The sequence below is a fragment of the Mustela erminea genome, chromosome 17 (genome assembly GCF_009829155.1).
Source record: "Mustela erminea isolate mMusErm1 chromosome 17, mMusErm1.Pri, whole genome shotgun sequence".
Taxonomy (NCBI): domain Eukaryota; kingdom Metazoa; phylum Chordata; class Mammalia; order Carnivora; family Mustelidae; genus Mustela; species Mustela erminea.
This window is the reverse complement of record NC_045630.1, coordinates 12,838,867-12,856,714: the sequence shown is the minus strand read 5'-3', so window position 1 is coordinate 12,856,714 and position 17,848 is coordinate 12,838,867. Positions and strand designations below refer to the sequence as shown.

Below are 17,848 nucleotides of genomic sequence, written 5' to 3'. Positions count from 1 at the left end.
CATCCCTTCAGGAAGGCATCTGATTAGCCACAGGGGGCAGCAAAGTTGAGAGAGTGAAAAGTAAATAGCAGGAGGTGAAGTGAGGGCAGGAAATGTTAATAGGCTGGGTAATGAGCCATGAGTATCAGAGAGAAAAGGACAAAGTCTCAATTAATGAATTAAATCAATAGACAGATAATGCTAAATTAGTGATTCTCAACCCTGGCTACACGTTAGAATCACCCTGGGAGCTTTTAAAAATACAAATGCCTCTATCCTATCTTAGGCCAATTAATTTAGACTCTCTTGAGGGTGGGCCTTGGCACTGATATTTTTTAAAGTTCTCCAAGTGTACAGCCACAACTGAGAACCTGAGTGCTACACACAAAAATAAAAATAAGCTAGTCTCCATTACCAGCTTCTTACAGTTTAAAAAAGTTAAATTTCAAAAACAAAGCACAAAAATCTATTTCCAAATATATTATTTTTGTTGATAAACTTGCCTTTGTCAGCCAAAGAGAGACAAAAACTCATTAAGAACTAATTCATCTTTGTGATTTTATCTAGACAAAATGTGACTCTTACAAATAAAAATGATTAAGCTGATGTAGAAAAACAATTCAAGTTTACTACTTACAGGATAGCACTCTACTCCAAAGATCACACTATTTTAACTAAATACATTTTACTGCAATATCACTTTACTCAATTAGACACTTCATAAAATAATCCAAAATTCAATTAAGGATCAGAGGAGGTAATAAAATTGGGGGAAAAAGAAATCTGACCCTAAATAGGAATTCTGAAGATGTTACACTTAATTAGAAAATTTTTCCTTCATGTAGAGGCCAGCAATGGATATTATGTTATCAATTTCTCTAGAAAGTATATCCTAAAAAATTTTTCTATTAAAAAATAATATTCCAGAAGAAATTTGGCATTACTTTCAGAAAGTAGCCCTAAAACGACAAAAATGTGTTATATCCCTTTGCGAACATTTTTCTTGATATATTCAGAGGAATTTCAACTCTCCTTTAATGCCAATCCAACTACAAATAGGGATCTGGGATTTAGAGAAAATGGTATTAACTTTGAGAAGACCCATAAACCTTAAAAGTTGAGTCAATATTTCCCCCACCACAAGAAAGTTAAAATAGTTAAGAAACTTCAGATCATGTCAGTGTTCCTGTTCCAGTTACCCTAAAAGACCACGTATCTCAAGGGAAAAACATTTTTTTCCTAAAGGTAAGCAAGGCACTTCAAATCAGCATCTCTGTTACTGGCCTGGATTCCTCCAGTGGAACCCAGTTTCTAAGAATATACCAACAAAGAATCTGAGTGATACTTAGCAGGAGGTTCTTCACTTCATCTCAAAGCAGATTTCATTCTGTTTTTTGCTATTTACCGGCTGTTTCTCAGGAAAAATGCACATCTATACATTTCTATTGGTTAACTCAATTACTTTGCTTGGTAAAAATCGTCTAACTACAGCTTTTAATATTTTAAACATTCTTCACTCTACCCTATTTCCACTTCCATACTTATGCTGAAAAATGATATAGCTTCACCTTATTTCACATAAATCAAATCTTAAAACTGGTTATAAATAAAATCTTTAAGTTCACTAGGAAAGTTTACCATTTATGTGAATCCTTCATTAAAAAAATATTTTTAATCCGGACTCTGAAATATCAAAGAGAATGGAAGCTAACATTCTTTGCCTATTTTTAGATACTTTAATTACATTATTTCACTTAATCCCCACAATCCTAGGGAGATAGAAGGTATTATCCCCATTTTACAGATAAGGAAAAGCCAGAAAAGAGTAAAAATTTACCTTTGACCCAGGACTGACCCCAATGACCCAACTCTATCATATTGATTCAAATTTTTATAAAATAGGTTAACAGCAAAAATACTGAAATTAGTTGACCTGAGTACCCGTAACAGTTGCAACACCAGATAAATAACCACAGGCCTGAAACTAAATTGTTTAAGCCTCAACTTTCTCATCAATAAAATATGAACGATACTGGTTTTGCAAAGTTGCTGGGATGCCCCAATGAAATAAAATGTTTGTAAAAACACACCAAGCTATGGCATGTCATGCAACAGCATTACTTAGTAGGTGTGAAAAAGCAAGGGATATCGGGGATTAGGAGTTACACCTCTTTGGACTATTAAACTTACTATACACAATACTGTTTTATAATTAAAGAAAGTATGAACCAATTTATAAATGCTAAGAATTATATAAATGTAAGGCATCTACTACTTTACCAAATAAATCCTTCCAGAGACTTAAACAAAATAGGTTAAAACAGGCTGATAAACTTCTACTGTGAATAACAGATTTTTTTTTAATGTTGGACATTTCCTAACTGTTGGATACTAGAGGAAAAATTTAAGGTAGAAAAATTAAGTCCTATACTAGCTTAAATTTAAAAACAGAAAAAAATGGTTTATCAAATGCTTCTACTTTTATTTTCTAGTACCTCACTCTCAGGGGGAGCTTATAAAATTCACATAACAAGAAAATTTAAAGGTGCTTTGAAAGAAAATTTTTAAGCTATACAATGAGGCGGTTTAATTTTCAGGACCCACATGATATGTTTGTTTTTAAAAAATTCTTTTAACAAGTCTTATTTTTATTAAATATTTTCTATAACAAAATAGTTTTCTCTGAACATTTTCCCTATTAAAATCCTGCAACCTACTTACTAAATGATTTTGCACAAATAAACTTCTTACAGATGAAAAAGTTGGATTATTTTGTTAATCCTTACCCATAGTATGCTTTGAGGAAAATAGCTGGCACCTTTCCAGTTTAGATCCATGTGGACAAAGTGTAACATAAGCAGGTTAGTATAAACACTTGAAAGATCTTGGTTGCCCACAAATATCTGAATCTCTCCACAGGAGGATTGTATTTCAGAGCAGGAAGAAAAATTCTCTTTCATACACACACTAAAGGGCTTTCCACTGGTTTTTGTTAAGACCACAAATGGAAAAAACTACTACAGACAGAAGAAGCACACAACTCTGTGGTATCAAGTACACTGCCAAAGTACCATGTGAAGCAACTGAATTTTTTAAAAAAGCACTTTTCAAGCACTTTGGCATTTGCAGTAAAAGTAGCTCTTATTAGTGGGCAATCCAAGTAAGGGTCTTACCAATTTGCATAAATTATCTTGAATACCTAATCTTCCTTTTAAAGAATACTGTATTTTAATGTTAAATATACAGAATGAATCTAAAGTTCCAGTTTTATTTTTTCTATACTAGTGACCAAATAAATATTACAAATAAAACATTCAATGGCAACTTCAACTTGTTGAACTATGCACCATATAATTTAGAGGATTACTGACTCGGCATATTTTTGTCAAGCTTTTAAAAACTGTGTTAAAGCTGCATCTCCTAGCTTGATCTACTAACCATATTTAATATGCAATTACTTTTATTAAATAAAAGAAAGTATATTAATGAGGAAAACAGTACTAAGGATCCACGATACCTTACTAAAAAGCAAATATGAAAAATGCTAGCAGCAAACCTTCAATTATAAACAATTTCACAATTTAATGGAAAAAAAATCAATGACATAAAAACGTTTTTAATTAAATTTACACTTTGAAATCCATGAATAGCAATCCAACATCCTAACAGGTAAGATGATATTCTTTTATAGCTATGACATCACTCAAGTATTCAAATCTTGGCAATGCCTATCATTGTGGTTTACCATTGACCCTGATACGTAAATTTTAACCATTTTTGCATGCTGAACAACAAATGATAAATGCAGCAACACAAGCTACACATATCTTAAAACCTTTCAAAAGCGAGCTGGATTCTGGCTGTGGGAGGTCCTGGATTTAGAAGCACCCCAAGAGGCAGGGCAGTATAGGGTCTGAATGGGGTTCCAGATCCATTGTAGGTCAACTGTGATTTGATCTGGGGTTTTCTTTAGACTCCTATAGCCAAACTAAGGCTGGATGCATAGGTCCAAAGACAAACAGGAACCAGATTAATCTTGAAGGAGATGAAATGGATTGAAAAAAATCTCAACGTTTACCTATTTTAGTATGGGATCTTTAATTTCCATGCCTTGTAAAACAGATGATCTGATTTCCATCAGGTTTCTTGGGTGTAAGAATTGATTTAAATGTCTAGAAGCATTATCACCTTGCTCTAAGACGATTTCTATCTCATCAAAAGCGAAGACATGAAAATTGTAAAATTAAAAGAGTAATGCACAAAGAATAAACTACACCACCAGGAAACATTTTATTAAAAATCCTCGAAACCTTGTGGGAAAAGTAAGTGAGCCAAGTTCTCCTGCACGGCATTAGGCACGGAGACGAATCTGAATTACTGTACAACCTACATAGCCCCTGGAACCCCTGCTTCGCGAACTAAGTTCCCAGGCCACTGCAAAGCGATACTAACTCTCTTACACTCCTCCAAATTTACCGTGTGTATCTGCTCTGGCAATAAAGCACTTTAAGTCATCCTATTCTTTAAGTCAACTATACCATTTAAGCCTAACGACCCAGTAACTAAGCTACGCTTGTTCCTTTATAAATAAATCTGAAGACAAGCTAACTCCTAAGCACTGTCTGCCTGAGGCTCGCAAACAGACCCCGGTCTGCGTGACACCTGGGAACAATCCGTGGGAAGGGGAGGCGAGGAGAGGGTGAGAGCTGACGCTGGATAACTGGGAAAGTAAAGGAAGAGCTCGAAGTGTGTGCAAAGTAGAAGAGGGTCTCGGGCAGGCACGGGTCGGAAGGCAGGGCAGGTTGTTCAAGCCAAACCGGGAAAGACCAGCCCAGAGCAGGAGGGAAGAACTACCTGGCGGGGAGCAGGAGGAGAGCTGCCATCATCGAGGGCAGGTGAGCGAGCGCGCAGGTGGGGAGGAGTGCTGGCATCTTCTAGGATGGGAAGAGTTCAGGTGAATCGGGGAAAAGAAAAGCAGCGAAACTCTGAAGAGCAAACCTGTTTGATTCGGGCGGGGGCGGGGGGAAGCAACGTGGGAAACACGACTCACACTGCAAGCCCCAGCGCGGCAGAAGGAACCCCCTGGAGGAAATGGCTCTGGAGGCGCGGGGGCGAGCCCCTGCGCTCCCTCCCGGAGCCGCACCCGCGGAGGTTACCTTTGAGCTGGGGCAAGGGGTGCAGCTCCGCCTGGCTGCCCTGGCTGCGGAACTGCGACGAGCCCTGGGAGCGCTTCTGCCTCTGCGCCTTGCGCACCGATTTCCGGGTGAAGCCGTCCACTTTCTCCGAGGCCGAGATGGCGGCGCTGGCAGCCCCCACCGGCGGCGACGACGACGACATCGCCGCGGCCCTGGCGCTTGGCAGCTCCGGCTGCTGCGTGCACGGAACGGGCAGCCGCAGGAGGAGGAGGTGGGGGGGGAGAGGCGCGGAGAGCTCGCGCCCCTTCGCCCCGTCCCCCCGGCCGCGCCGCCCTCCGGCTCCCGGGCGCCGCCGAGCTTCTCCTCGCCGCCCGCCGCCGCCTCACGGCCACATCTCAGTGCCGGGGGTTCCTGGTCCCCGCCGCGCGGCCACCTCCCGGGGCTGACGGAGGCAAGGGCGGGGGCGGAGGGGGGTGAAGAAGTTGTTGACTTCGGGCGCGGAGGGCGGGTGGAAGAGAGCCTGAAGTTTGGACAACTGAGGCGAGGGCGCGGGGGTGCGGACGCCGAGCGCGCCTCTCTTCTCTTCAGCCCAGTTCGCGAGCCGGCCGGCCGGCCCCTCACTGTCCGCTGCCAGCACAACCCGCCCTGCTTGGAGCCTCCTCCCGAGGCGCTGCCATCGCGGGTCCCTTCCGAGCCGCCGCCGCGGTGCCCGCTCTTCCCTGTCAGCGCCGGACCCTCATATCCCGGGGCGGTAACCCGCCGCCCCGGCTCTGGGCGCGCACACCCTCGCTCCTCACACCGCCGAGCTGTCCGAGCCCCCTCCCCCGCGCGCCCTTCCGCCGCCCACGGAGAACCCCAGCGGGCGACCGCTACAACTTGAGAAGGTGGAGGGTGCACGCAGGGAGGGGGGATAGTGTGTGTGTGCCCGTGTGCGCGCGCGCTAGAGCGCGCGGCCCAGAGGAGGGGCCGCGCGAGGGGTGGGGAAAGAGGAGATTGACTGACAACTTCCGCAGGGTCCCGCCAGCCTCTCGGACGTTCGGGAGGGAGTAAGAGGTGGGAAAACATGCCTATTCTCTCAGCCAATCGCAGAGCTAAGCGGCAGGAACGGGGTGAGGCGTGGCCTCCTTCACTGTCTGTTAAGGGGAGAGGTTAGGCTGAGAAATGGGGCGAGGTTGTGTGACGGACTTCTGCCACAGCCAATCGGGAGTGAGGACGGCGAGCGGTGCGCCGCTACGTCACAACAGCGCGATGAATTCTTCTGGTAGAGAAGGGAAGTGCCCCGCCTCCAGGAATCGCACTTGCACGCCTGCGCCACGGGGCAGGTTGTGTTTGCTCTCCTGACCGTCTATGAGAAGAGCTAGAACCTAGAGGGGACAGTTAGAGAGCAAAGCGAGGACCCTTTCCCGTTCTTGTCCCATCTCCTGGCCAATGAGGAACTGCAGCGACTGATGGGGCTGAAGGTCTGGGGCGGGAAAGAGCGCCAGGTGTTACGTCACTAAAATGGGTGGAGCAGGAGTCGGGGCTGGGAAAAGAGCGGTTGCATGGACGGGCGGAGGGACCCTGGGGAAGGCGAGGGAGGGAGTCCGCGGGTTTGGAGTTGGGCGCTGGATTCCTGGGCGGGCCTTGGCACCTCCACTGGTACTAAACCGCGCAATTAGTAGTTGCGGAATGAGTTTGTAGTTCTTGAGTGGTTCAGGCACTGTGGTTCGGAGAACTTCTCGCGCCTAGTGTGGGCAGTCGAGCACCTACTGCTTCAAAGAGTTCTCCGTGGCCGCACCATGCTGGAAGAGGTTTCTCGTGCCCAAGTTAGCATCCCACTAAGCCCCACCCGTTCTTCAGCCAGAGGCCTTCGCTTCTGCAGCAGAACGAGTACAGATTTGCTGATCAGTGGCTTGTGGATTCGGGGGTTGCCGTTTACTCATAGTGATCTCTTCCTCGGAGATTACAGACTTCTGAAGGACAAGGACTGGTTATCGGGTGGGTGTGGGTGCGCGCGCGCAGGCTTTGCGTGTCATGTTTAGTAAAAATAAGTGAGTTGTTTGAGGAGTGCGCAAAAGGAACCAAATGTTCTCTCTCCAAACTATTATAAGACTCTCACTACCCAGAGTATTAGTGCTCAGCGAAATTCATAAATTGATTTGTCACTTTCATAAAAATTGATAAACCTTTGCAGAGTAGCAGCATAAAAAAATTTTAAGCGTAAATTTAAGCCTAGAAAATTTTAAAAATTGAATAACTAAGCACAACGGTGTCTCCCTTTGGCTTAGTGGGTTTTGCGCGGGTGGGCCCAAATCTCCATGCCTTCTCCCAGGAGCTCCAGACATTTTGCTTTCCACTTGATAAAAGTAGGTTTCATATGTTTATGCAAAAGTACCTGTGCATATGTACAGAAGATTCCAACGTTGGGTAGGAAGTTGGATTCTAGATCCAGAACCAAACCACTTACCTCAAAACATCTTCCTCACATTCAAAAGTGGCGAAGCTGTGTGCAGTTCTCCCACTCAGGAAGGTTCAAATCTCAACAGCAGCTTTGACAATCCAGTCAAGCTCTAGACTATATTGAATCTAGTTTCGAAAATGTTCAGGCCAGGCCCTCTCACAATTTGCACAATTGACCCTAAACATACTTCAGGGCTTTGAACTTTACTACCAGATTAGTCTTTTAAAAACTCCATTGGTATATTATATTATTCACATGTTTGAAGAACTACCCAATATCTGCAAGTAGAGTCCAAATTCAAGACTCTTCCTCAAGCTAACTCCTACCTATCTTTCAAGGCATAAATCTCACCATGTCCCTGAGTAAACTTTTTTCAGGTCAAACACATCATTCCATATACTGATCCCCTAGAAGTAGTTGTACTCCCTTAACCCTCTGTCTTTACTCTTCCAACATTTTGAAACAATCCCTTTTCTCCATCCAGTTGAAACCTATCTTTTCTTCAAGCTCCAACTCAATCCCTATCTTTTATGAAGCCATTTATGATAATCTGGCTAGAAGTGGTATCTCCCTTCTTTACATTTCCAAAGCATTTATTGTCTACATCACCCACGTGGCCTGTCATCACACACCACTGGAGATGACACGATGCTCTTCCCCTCCCCCCAAAAGTTTATAAACATCAAGAGATCAAGATGTTAGTCTTTCTATACCTCCATATCCCCTACAGAGCACAGGATAGACATACAGTATATAACCTAGTTTTTAGTTCTCCAGAGCAAGGTGTCTGAAAGTGTGGTCACCTGCATCCTCTGTGGTCACCAGAATCCTCTGAGGTGCTTATTTAAAATGCAGATTCTGGGATGGCTGGGTGGCTCAGTTTGCCAAGCATCCCAACCAACTCTTGCTTTTGGCTCAGGTCATGATCTTAGGCTCCATGTTGGGCTCCTCACTCAGCAGGGAATCTGCTTCTCTTCTCCCTCTTTCCCTCTCTGTGATCTATCTTTGTCCCTCCCGCTGCACAGGTGTGCTCTCTCACGCTCACAAATAAAACTGTATAAAATAACATATAGATTCCTGGATCTGATCCCAGACATACAGAATGAGAACCTATGGGAAAAGCAATGAGAAATCCATCTTTAATAACCTCCCCAGATCATTCTTATGCATACAAATGTTTGAAACTACTATTCTCTGGATATTACTTTAAAAGATTGTAAATAACTAGAAGTCAGAGGTACTATAATTAATAATAAAGAGGATTTAATGGGCTAAGAAGGGGGAATAAATAGCAGAAAGCAAACCAATGGAATAAAGCTAAAATTCATACTAGAATATAATAATGGATACTAGAAAATAGATACCAGAAACAAGTTGTTGAGAGACGTGGAAAAGGAAAGCTACTTAGGCTTTCTGAAATGGCCCCTTGGGGAAGAATTTTGAACATAATTTTAAAGAAAGAGTGAGTCAAAACCTGAAAAGAGAAAAGAGATGAAAAGAGAAAAGGATGACATTCCAGATTCAAGTCTCCAAACATCTTGGGGGCGGTGGGACGAACAATAGCCCAAGAATAAAAGGCCTGACTTTATTACTCACGAGCACTATGATCCTGCCAAGTCACTCACTCTCTCAAGAGCCTTGGTTTCTACATGTGTACATCAGGAAAAAAGTGAACATTCTTCCTTACGGGGTTAGCATGAGTTTTAAATGTGACACGTGAAAGAAAAAGCTTGGGAAAGTGGAAGCTTTATAGCTTTCACTATACACGTGATAATTTTATACACAAATGATTTTTTATGCACTGTCTTAAGTAAATAAGGTATCTGTGTCCTAAACAGACTTGGTTACTAAGAATCATCTATCAGGAGACAAGTTGCAGTACAAATCTATTTGTGCCTCCGATGCAGGAAGACTGTTGATGATTCCATGTCATAGATCTCCTGCCTCTTTCCATCTGTGAAGACCCTTGCTGTACAGTGACTCAGAGGCCAAGCCTTCATCACTGGCAAATTCTTTGGATTGGTTTGTCCTCACATGACTTGATTTCCTTAGTTCATAAACAGAAGTACACTTACTGATCTCATTCTTTTATTCATAATGCCTAGCTTGCTGAGGAAAATGAGCAATTCATGAAACAACAACATCCACAATACCAAAATCATGGTTCTTTAATAGTTTTAAAGAGTGCCTCAAAGAGAGTGTTCTTTCCAAATCACTGTGAAATTCTCTAGAACATATCCAAGCGAGGTTTTGGCTGTCAACATTCTCTTTCCTTAGGAGCCATGATTCCCAGACTGTGATCTAACAGAGCCCCAGACAAATGTGCTTTATCTGCAGAATCAAATAGTGGTGGTATGTTCCCAAATTTACAAAAGTAAAATTTGTCCTATATATTTTTCTTAAAAATTTGACTCTCACTACCTCTTTGTTAGAACCTAAATCAGGATAGTATCTGATTTGTCATAAAATGTTTATTTTTAAGACCTTGCCCCTTTATATAAAAATGCACTCATTACGTAAAGTTTAAAAGGAGTAAAAGGGTCAGGAAAAAGTCTCACTCCCATCCCTGTCTCCCAATACCCAGTTCCCCTCCTCAGAGGCAACCAATGCTACCAGATTCTTACATGTGCTTCTTTCAGAGAGATAATATGTTTACTTCCTTAAGATTTCATAAATTCACATTTTAAGAAGCTCAACCAGATGCTCATGATTTTTAGGTATTTCACATTGCTCCAGACTTAAATGAACCTTCTAGAGTTCTTAGAGGTTTGTGCATATCTATTCATTCACTCATTATTTTATTCATTAATTCACTCACTCACATGACATATTTATATTTGCAATACTCTGCATCAACAGAACTAGAAAGTTGAAGGAATCTCAACAGTTGACCAGTACAGGTTTGGTCAAGTTGGTACCTGACTCTAGGTAGACTGAGAAGGACCTTCTCATGTGCCTCAAACTGGTTCAAACTGGAAAGTCCTTTTTAAAATATATCTTACAGGAGATTTCTGTTTCCATGTACAATGAAATCTTCTGACTACTAACTTACTATGCAAGTTATCAAAGTTTATTGAAATTTGGTTTTCATAAACTAAACTTAGCACTTTCCTAGATGTTTTCAAGGACTCTAATAACTCTGTGTTCTCTTTGTGGCCCTTGTGCAGGCACAAGTGCTCATTGAGATGATTGGAATTCCTGCAATTTTCAGGAAGGGTCCTTTGTTCACAGGGCAAGATCAGTTGTTGTGGTTTTCAATTGCCACCACTTTTGCTTTTTAATTATAAATTGTTTCTGGTTGATCTTATCATTTTTAAATCAGCTCACTGTAGTCTATTGTACCGGCTACTGTGTTGGTCAACCAGGAGCTTAGACAAGGCAGTGTCAGTAGAGATGTGTTAGATTGGAGATTTATCTTAGAGGAGTATATAGGGTTTGCAGAAGGTATTATTAATCCCACAAAACCTGCTGGTATACTTACATGTTATGATTACCATGGACTCTCTCTTCTATAGCTACAAGGTCTTTTGCTTTATTTAAGCAGGGTATAATTATACGTGTCTGAAAACCCCCTGTGTACCCAATCCTTTACCTGGATAAGGAACCAGGATATAATTTCAAGAGGCTCAGCTCATGCCATATCCTCTTGTCCTTGCAGAGTGGGACTAGAAAGCCTGACGTTAGCAAGCTCTCCACACTTTATTTCAACCCTGAATTCATTTTTCAAGTGCCTGCTAGGTACCAGGCAATATGCCAGACACTAAGAATGGGAAGATAAATAAAGCATGGACCTTACAATTTAGTGAGGAGGGGCAACACAAACAAACGATCAAAGACTACATCATATATGTTCTTCATGGTTTTGTGTGAAAACAGTGGAATGAAGATCAGAGTTTGGTTTGGGAGGGGTAAACCAGAGAAAATTTAACATAAAAATTCATGCTTAAAGTGAGTCTTTAAACAAAACAGTTTCCATGGATAAGACCAAAAACAAACAAAAAAGAATACTTGCCATTCAAGAAATTAGTTTCCCCACATTTATCACTAAGAAGTTTTTCATATCTCAGTTAATGAATTTACTTATTTCAAACAATATGTTACCAAGAAAACATTCCATTGCAACAGAATCAACTATCCCACACCTTGTGTCAGAATTTGACCTGGAGGTGGATAGTTAAAGAAAAAGCAGAGATTAAATTCAACATATGACTTTCCTCTGGATAAATTTCACAAAGCAGTGCTTATAAAAATACTGTATGTTTTCTTAATGTTCCACTTATATGTGGATTTTATATAAATCTCTGAGTGGTCTTCCCTTTCTATCTACCTGCAAGAAGCATCAAGGTGTTGAGGCAGTCCCTATCTTAAAATAAAAGTCCTTATCTAGATCCTACATGTCAGCAATGTGTTTTCTCTTATTGGCTTGCTGTTTGGGCTCCCACTTGCAAAACAACCAATTTGAAAAAAAATTGAACAACCAATTATTTCTTCAGTGTCAGGTGGTATCTATGATTTGAAGAAGCAATATGAGTAGTATGGGATTTTCAGTTACTATTGAACTGAAAATGCTCCAATGTTTTCAGATCCTAAGCATTGAGTTCTACACCTAAGGATATTGCTTTTAAAAAATATATGAATATCTGTAGCTGTGTATTAATGTAATCACCACCATAAATTTAACACCTACTGTGTAGGAGGTACTATTCATTTGAAGAACTCAGCAGAAAGAGATCAGACAAGATCCTCTCTTAAAGTCTCTCTTATCTGTGTGACACTCCTCTCTGATCCCCTGAGAATTTGGTCCTAGTGGTTCTTGTCATGTTCAGGAACAACTTTTTGTATTCTACCATCTCTGGGGGCCTCTATTCTTTTGTAAAAATCACTGGAAATTCAAGCTCTCTTTATTTACTCTATACAAAGCCATTCACACACACACACACAAATTATACCAAATGGATTGGACTATCACTACCATAAGATTGCCAAGCACTGTAACAATTTAGTATCTATGGAACTACAAAATCCCATTACCAAGAATGAAAATGGGGTTATTAAGAGATATAATGGTGCTTAATATTTCCTATTCATTAGTTCAAATAATACCCATTAACTTCCTATAATGTGTGTCTGCTCCAGGCGCTTAGAGAATAGCCGTGAATGAGACAAAGTCTGCCTACATGAAGCTCACTGTCGGTGGGGAGAACTCATACTAATTAATGTTCAATGATGAAAACAGAGCAGGGAATATGCAGCAGAAGAAACACCATGGAATTGCACACACAGAAGTACACAGCTGTTTAGCTAACGAACAGGGTGACCAACTGGTCCTCGTTCACTAGGGACTTTCCAAGTTCTAGAGCTGAAAATCCCTTGTCCCAGGAGCCCCCTAGGTTCTGGGTAAACCAGGACAGTTGGTCACCCTATAAACCAAATAAGAAATGACATCTATTTATCAGGCCTATTATGAACAATGCCCATAGCTAAATATTGTGCTATCACCCCTAAGGGAGCATGAGCTCTTAGGGGACAAGATGAGGCATCTCTCCAGGAAGAGTGACTTCTCACTGAGGACAATATTTGATGAAAGCTGAGAATAAACTTGAAGGAGCTCCCAGGTGGTATTTGTGCTGAGGTTGAGGAGTTGGGATTTAAGCTGGACCTGGAAGATTGGGCATAATTACTTAAATAAACAGGGAAGTAGGAAAGTAGAGCACTATTCAACTGCTTATTGCATGTCTCTCAACTCAAAATGTCCAACCTCCATTGGACGTTTCCCAGCTCGCCTCCCCTCTCTAACACTACTCGGTATCACCGTCCACCAGTGCCCAAGGGAGGACTGGTATGAAGGCAGGCAGGGAGGAGCATAGGCAGGTACACGGGAGGTTAGATGTGTTGGCTGGAGAAGCTGATTTCTGGCGGTGTGGTGGGAGAGAATGCTGGAAAAGCTACATTGATTCGCACACTTGACACACGCTCAGTGCTTATTTTGGACTATTTTCTGGTCTAGGTTATGGGAATAGAAAGGGGAAAAAAACCACAATACAGGCTTTTTTCTTCAGAGATTCTGGAAAGAGAACCAGAACCAAAAACAAAAACAAACAAAAAAAACACAAATTAGCATAGATAATATAATAAATATTGTGATAGAGATAAGCATAGAGAAGTGCAGAATGTATGGGATTGGGAGCAAGAAAGCTTTCTAGAGTATGAAGTTCTAGATTTGAGAACTGAAGAACTCTAAGGAGTTAGTTAGGAAAAGAAACAAAGGGGAAACTGTTACAAAAAATGGGAATAGAATATGTAAAGTGCAAAGCCCTGAGAGAAGGGGATGCATCAGGAAGCTGAAGAGAATTTGGTGTGAGCCTTATACAGTAGGCAGAAGATGGGGGCAGGACAGGTCGTGAAGGGCTTTGTATGCAGTTATTGGGTCTGTTCTCAAGTCAGTAGAGATACACTGAAGGACATTTAAAAGGTGAGTGAAATGATCACATTTGCATTCTAGTAAAATTACATTTTTGACAGTGTGGAGATGAACTGATTACAGAAGGCAAGGCCAGAGATAGGTAGACCAGTGGCCAGAAGAGGAATAATGAGAACCTGAAGAAGGCTTCTGAGGTAGAATGGAAAGCTAAGACTTGGGAGATATTATAAATAAAGAAAAGGACATGGTGATCTATTGGGGGAGGGGGGAAGGTAAGGGACAGAGGAGAAAAGAATGCCTCATGAGTATCTAGATTGAGTGACTCACGGACACTCAGGCCATTTAGTGAGACAAAGGGGAGGAATATAATGGACATAATAAGTTGGACTTTGATTTTGAGAGACATATAGTGAGCAGTTAGTGCCGTCTGGAAGGAAAGAGATCTAGCTGAACATAGAGATCTGAGAGTCATCAGTAATAATCTTGTTCTGGGCAGAGTGTGTAGAATGAGAAGGAAAGAAAATGAAAAACACCCCAAGGTACCCATATTTGAGAAAGCTGCAGAGAAAGAAGGTGGCATCTGATGATGGCATATCAACAAGTCTGGACCTGATCCTGAGGTCAGTGGGGAAAACGAAGAATGGTTGAAGAATAGATACCATGTTGAAAATAGTGTTTTCACCCAGAACACTGGGTGGGGGAAGTAGAAGCCAAAGAGATCAGTTGGAGGTAAGCACAGGTGTCCAGGTGATAAAGACTTGCCTGGTTGGTACTAAGCAATCTGTCAACATCACCTGGGAAGCTTACTCAAACTATACTGAATTTTGAAAAAATTCCCCACAAATTCCCAATACAACCCTCCCCCCAACCCTGTTCTTACCTATCTTCCATTCCCTGATGATCACTGGCTTAGACTAAAAATGGCCTTGGGAATAGATATGAGAGACCTTACAAAAGAAACATTAGAAAGAGTTGATTAAAGGGAGTTGGCAAGTCAAAGGGAAGAATTACGAATGATGGCAAAGTTTTGAATTGGGTCACCAGAGGAACTGGGGACCTTAAACAAAAAGTCCAAAGGCTGAGCCAGTTTTCTTTTGTGGGAGGGGGAAGAAAAGAGTGTCAGAGGAAGTCAGGAAAGAGGAAACTGCAGATGAAGATGAATCTGCAGCTGCATATGTTGAATTAATGGAGTTTTTTCATATCATCGAGGCTAGGGAGCTAGATCTTTATTTTTTAAAAGAGGTGATGACATGTTATATATTAGTTTAGGAAAAGATGAAGATTAGCCTGGGCTGACATCCTGGAGTAGGCCAGAGCAAAGAAAGAAATTACACAAATAACATGAGCTTCTTTTTCCTCTGTAAGAAAAAAATTAAATGACAGAAACAAATGGGTAAAAGATGTATCGCCATCAATTGTCTCTAGATTCCAGTGCCAAATGGTCAGTAGGACTGAACAGGAGAGAACAAGGGCCCAGTGCTGCCTCTTGTAACTGCTGTGACAGTGGGCCAAAGATCAGGAACAAGGCATCTCTCACCATTCACAAATTGGGCTCGATGACCCCCTCTGAGCATACCATATGTGCACACACATGCCCTCCTCTACACACACTCACCTGCTCACCGGTGTCCTTAATCCTAACCATCTTTCACAGAAACTGTGACATAATCTCTTCACAGTGCCTTTATGGAGGAAGCAAAAATCTATCAACTAACTGAGGATTTCCTCCCAGTTTCAAGCAAGTCCTGTGTAAGCTTTACCCACTTCCTGACTGGCTAAGGCCTTTTCTTGCCCTCCGTCGCTAAGACTAACTCCCTCACTCTGAATTATACTGATTGTATTTCCCAGCTTACTTTGGATCAAGGATATGGAATAGGACTGGAGAATAACCATAACCTGTGTAAGATACAATTCTAGTCCTTGCCCATGTTGGACTCCATATTTCAACATGAACTGTTTGAGTACTAATCTTCAAAAGAGAGAAAGTACTACATCAATTCAATTATTTATAGCACTATTTCCTTATAGATGCTAAGAAGTATATGCCATGTGATAGAAAAATTAAGGTGATGAGGGCAAAGCTTTTGTTCTCTTGGGATTTACAGTTTCAGGAAGAAGAAAAGTTAAACACAGAGAGTCACAGTATAAGTTAAGATAAGAAATGTACAACAAAATTCAATGAGAACTAAAAGAGGGAAGGAAGCATGGGTGGCACAGTCGGTTAAGTGTCCAACTCTTGGTTTTGGCTCAAGTCATGATCTCATGGACAAGGGATCGAGCCCCACATAGGACTCCACACTCAGTGAGGCGTCTATAAGAAGACGATTCTTTCCCTTTGCCCCCCACACTGGCTCTCACAATCTCTCTAAAATAAATAAATAAATCTTAAAAAAAAAAAAAAAAAGAAAGAACTAAAGGAGGAAAGATAATATTCTGATAGGGAATGAAGAACAGGTAAGAAGGAGAAACAGGCCATTTAAAATTAACCTTGAAGAATGCATAGAATTTCAATGGGTAGATATGTAGAGGAAAAGTGGAGAACAGTCCAGTGGGGGTCAGCATGAACAAGGCTGCTAAGATGGGAATATGTGTGGCATATTTGAAGAACAGAAAACAGATTAATTTGGCTGGGGTATAGCAAAGTAACAGGAGATAAAGTGGAGCACAGTTTTGGGGTCCCATTATAGGAGACTTTGACTGCCCGGGTAAGGAGTTTGTATTCTTTAGGTAGTGAGAAGCTGTTGAAAGATTTTGGAGTAGGGGAGTGATTGGCCAGACCTGGATATATGTTTAACCCCCAGTTGTCAACTCAGAGGAATGAAGGGAGGAGAGGCTATAAGCAAAGAGAAATATCAGACTTGTTGGGTTTAACATGACTGTGGACTCTCCAAGTGAAGATGCTCATTAACACTTGGAATATGGGTTGGTGTTCAGTAGAAAGGCATGATTAAGGTCTTTGTAGCCTTCGTTTCTTCATCTAAAAATCAGGAACAAGTGTGTTTACTTTGAGAAAGAATGCAGTGAAAACACCACAGTGCTGATAATGGCATGTGGGGCAGATCTGATGATGGCAGTTGTGGTGGAAGTCACATCAGTAGCTGTTGTACAGTTAGTTCTTCCTTTTAAGCTTCTTTTCTCCCCCAAATTCTGCTATGTGTTCAGGAATAGAACCAAAGAGCAAACCCTTGCTTCAGCCAGAATTGCTCCTTTTCCAAGATGACCAAGGCTGTATATTGGGTCAAGCAGTTGTATTGTCTACTTGGTCCCCTAAGGTAATTCTAAGAGACTTCTCAGCCCCTGGTAAATAGCATTCTATTGAGGGTCTCTTTGTTTTGTCTGCTGTATCCAGAGAGAGAAGCTCAGAAAAAACTATAATTCTTGATGGATGAATGAATGAAGCTTAAAAACATGGAAAACAGTATTTATTATTTAAGGATATCTAGAGAGTATATTTGCAGCCAAGAATACTATATCCAGCTAGGCTGTCATTGAAAATAGAAAGAAAAATATTTCCTGTAGGTCTGCTTTAGTGTTTGCAAATTCTTCTAGTTTTTGTTTGTCCTGAAGGCTTTTAATTGAGAGTATATTTATATAGAGTTATATATGTACAGACACATGCACCTAAAACTTTATATAAATATACATATGTGTGTGTATATATATGTATACATATGTGTGTATATCTATATTCCTAAATAATAAGTAACATTTTATATATGAAAAATTCATAGGAATTAAAAACACCAAATTCAGAGATCTTGTTACTTCCTAAGAGGAGGGTAGGAAGAGGAATACAATTGGGAGCAGTACACTGAGGGCTTTAACTGTATCTGTAATATATATATCTATACACACACACATAAACATATACAC

The 17,848-nt window shown here is 41.3% G+C and overlaps 1 protein-coding gene across 1 annotated transcript in view; it reads right to left on the bottom strand.

The window, feature by feature from the left end:
- PPP2R5A (protein phosphatase 2 regulatory subunit B'alpha) overlaps window positions 1–6,027 on the bottom strand; it is a 65,149-nt gene extending 59,122 nt beyond the window's left edge. Inside the window, exon 1 of the mRNA XM_032318520.1 lies at window positions 5,136–6,027. Coding sequence (XP_032174411.1) covers window positions 5,136–5,316 — 181 coding nt within the window. The 5' untranslated portion in view covers window positions 5,317–6,027. The remainder of the gene's footprint in view (window positions 1–5,135) is intronic.
- Between the last annotated feature and the right edge of the window lie 11,821 nt (window positions 6,028–17,848).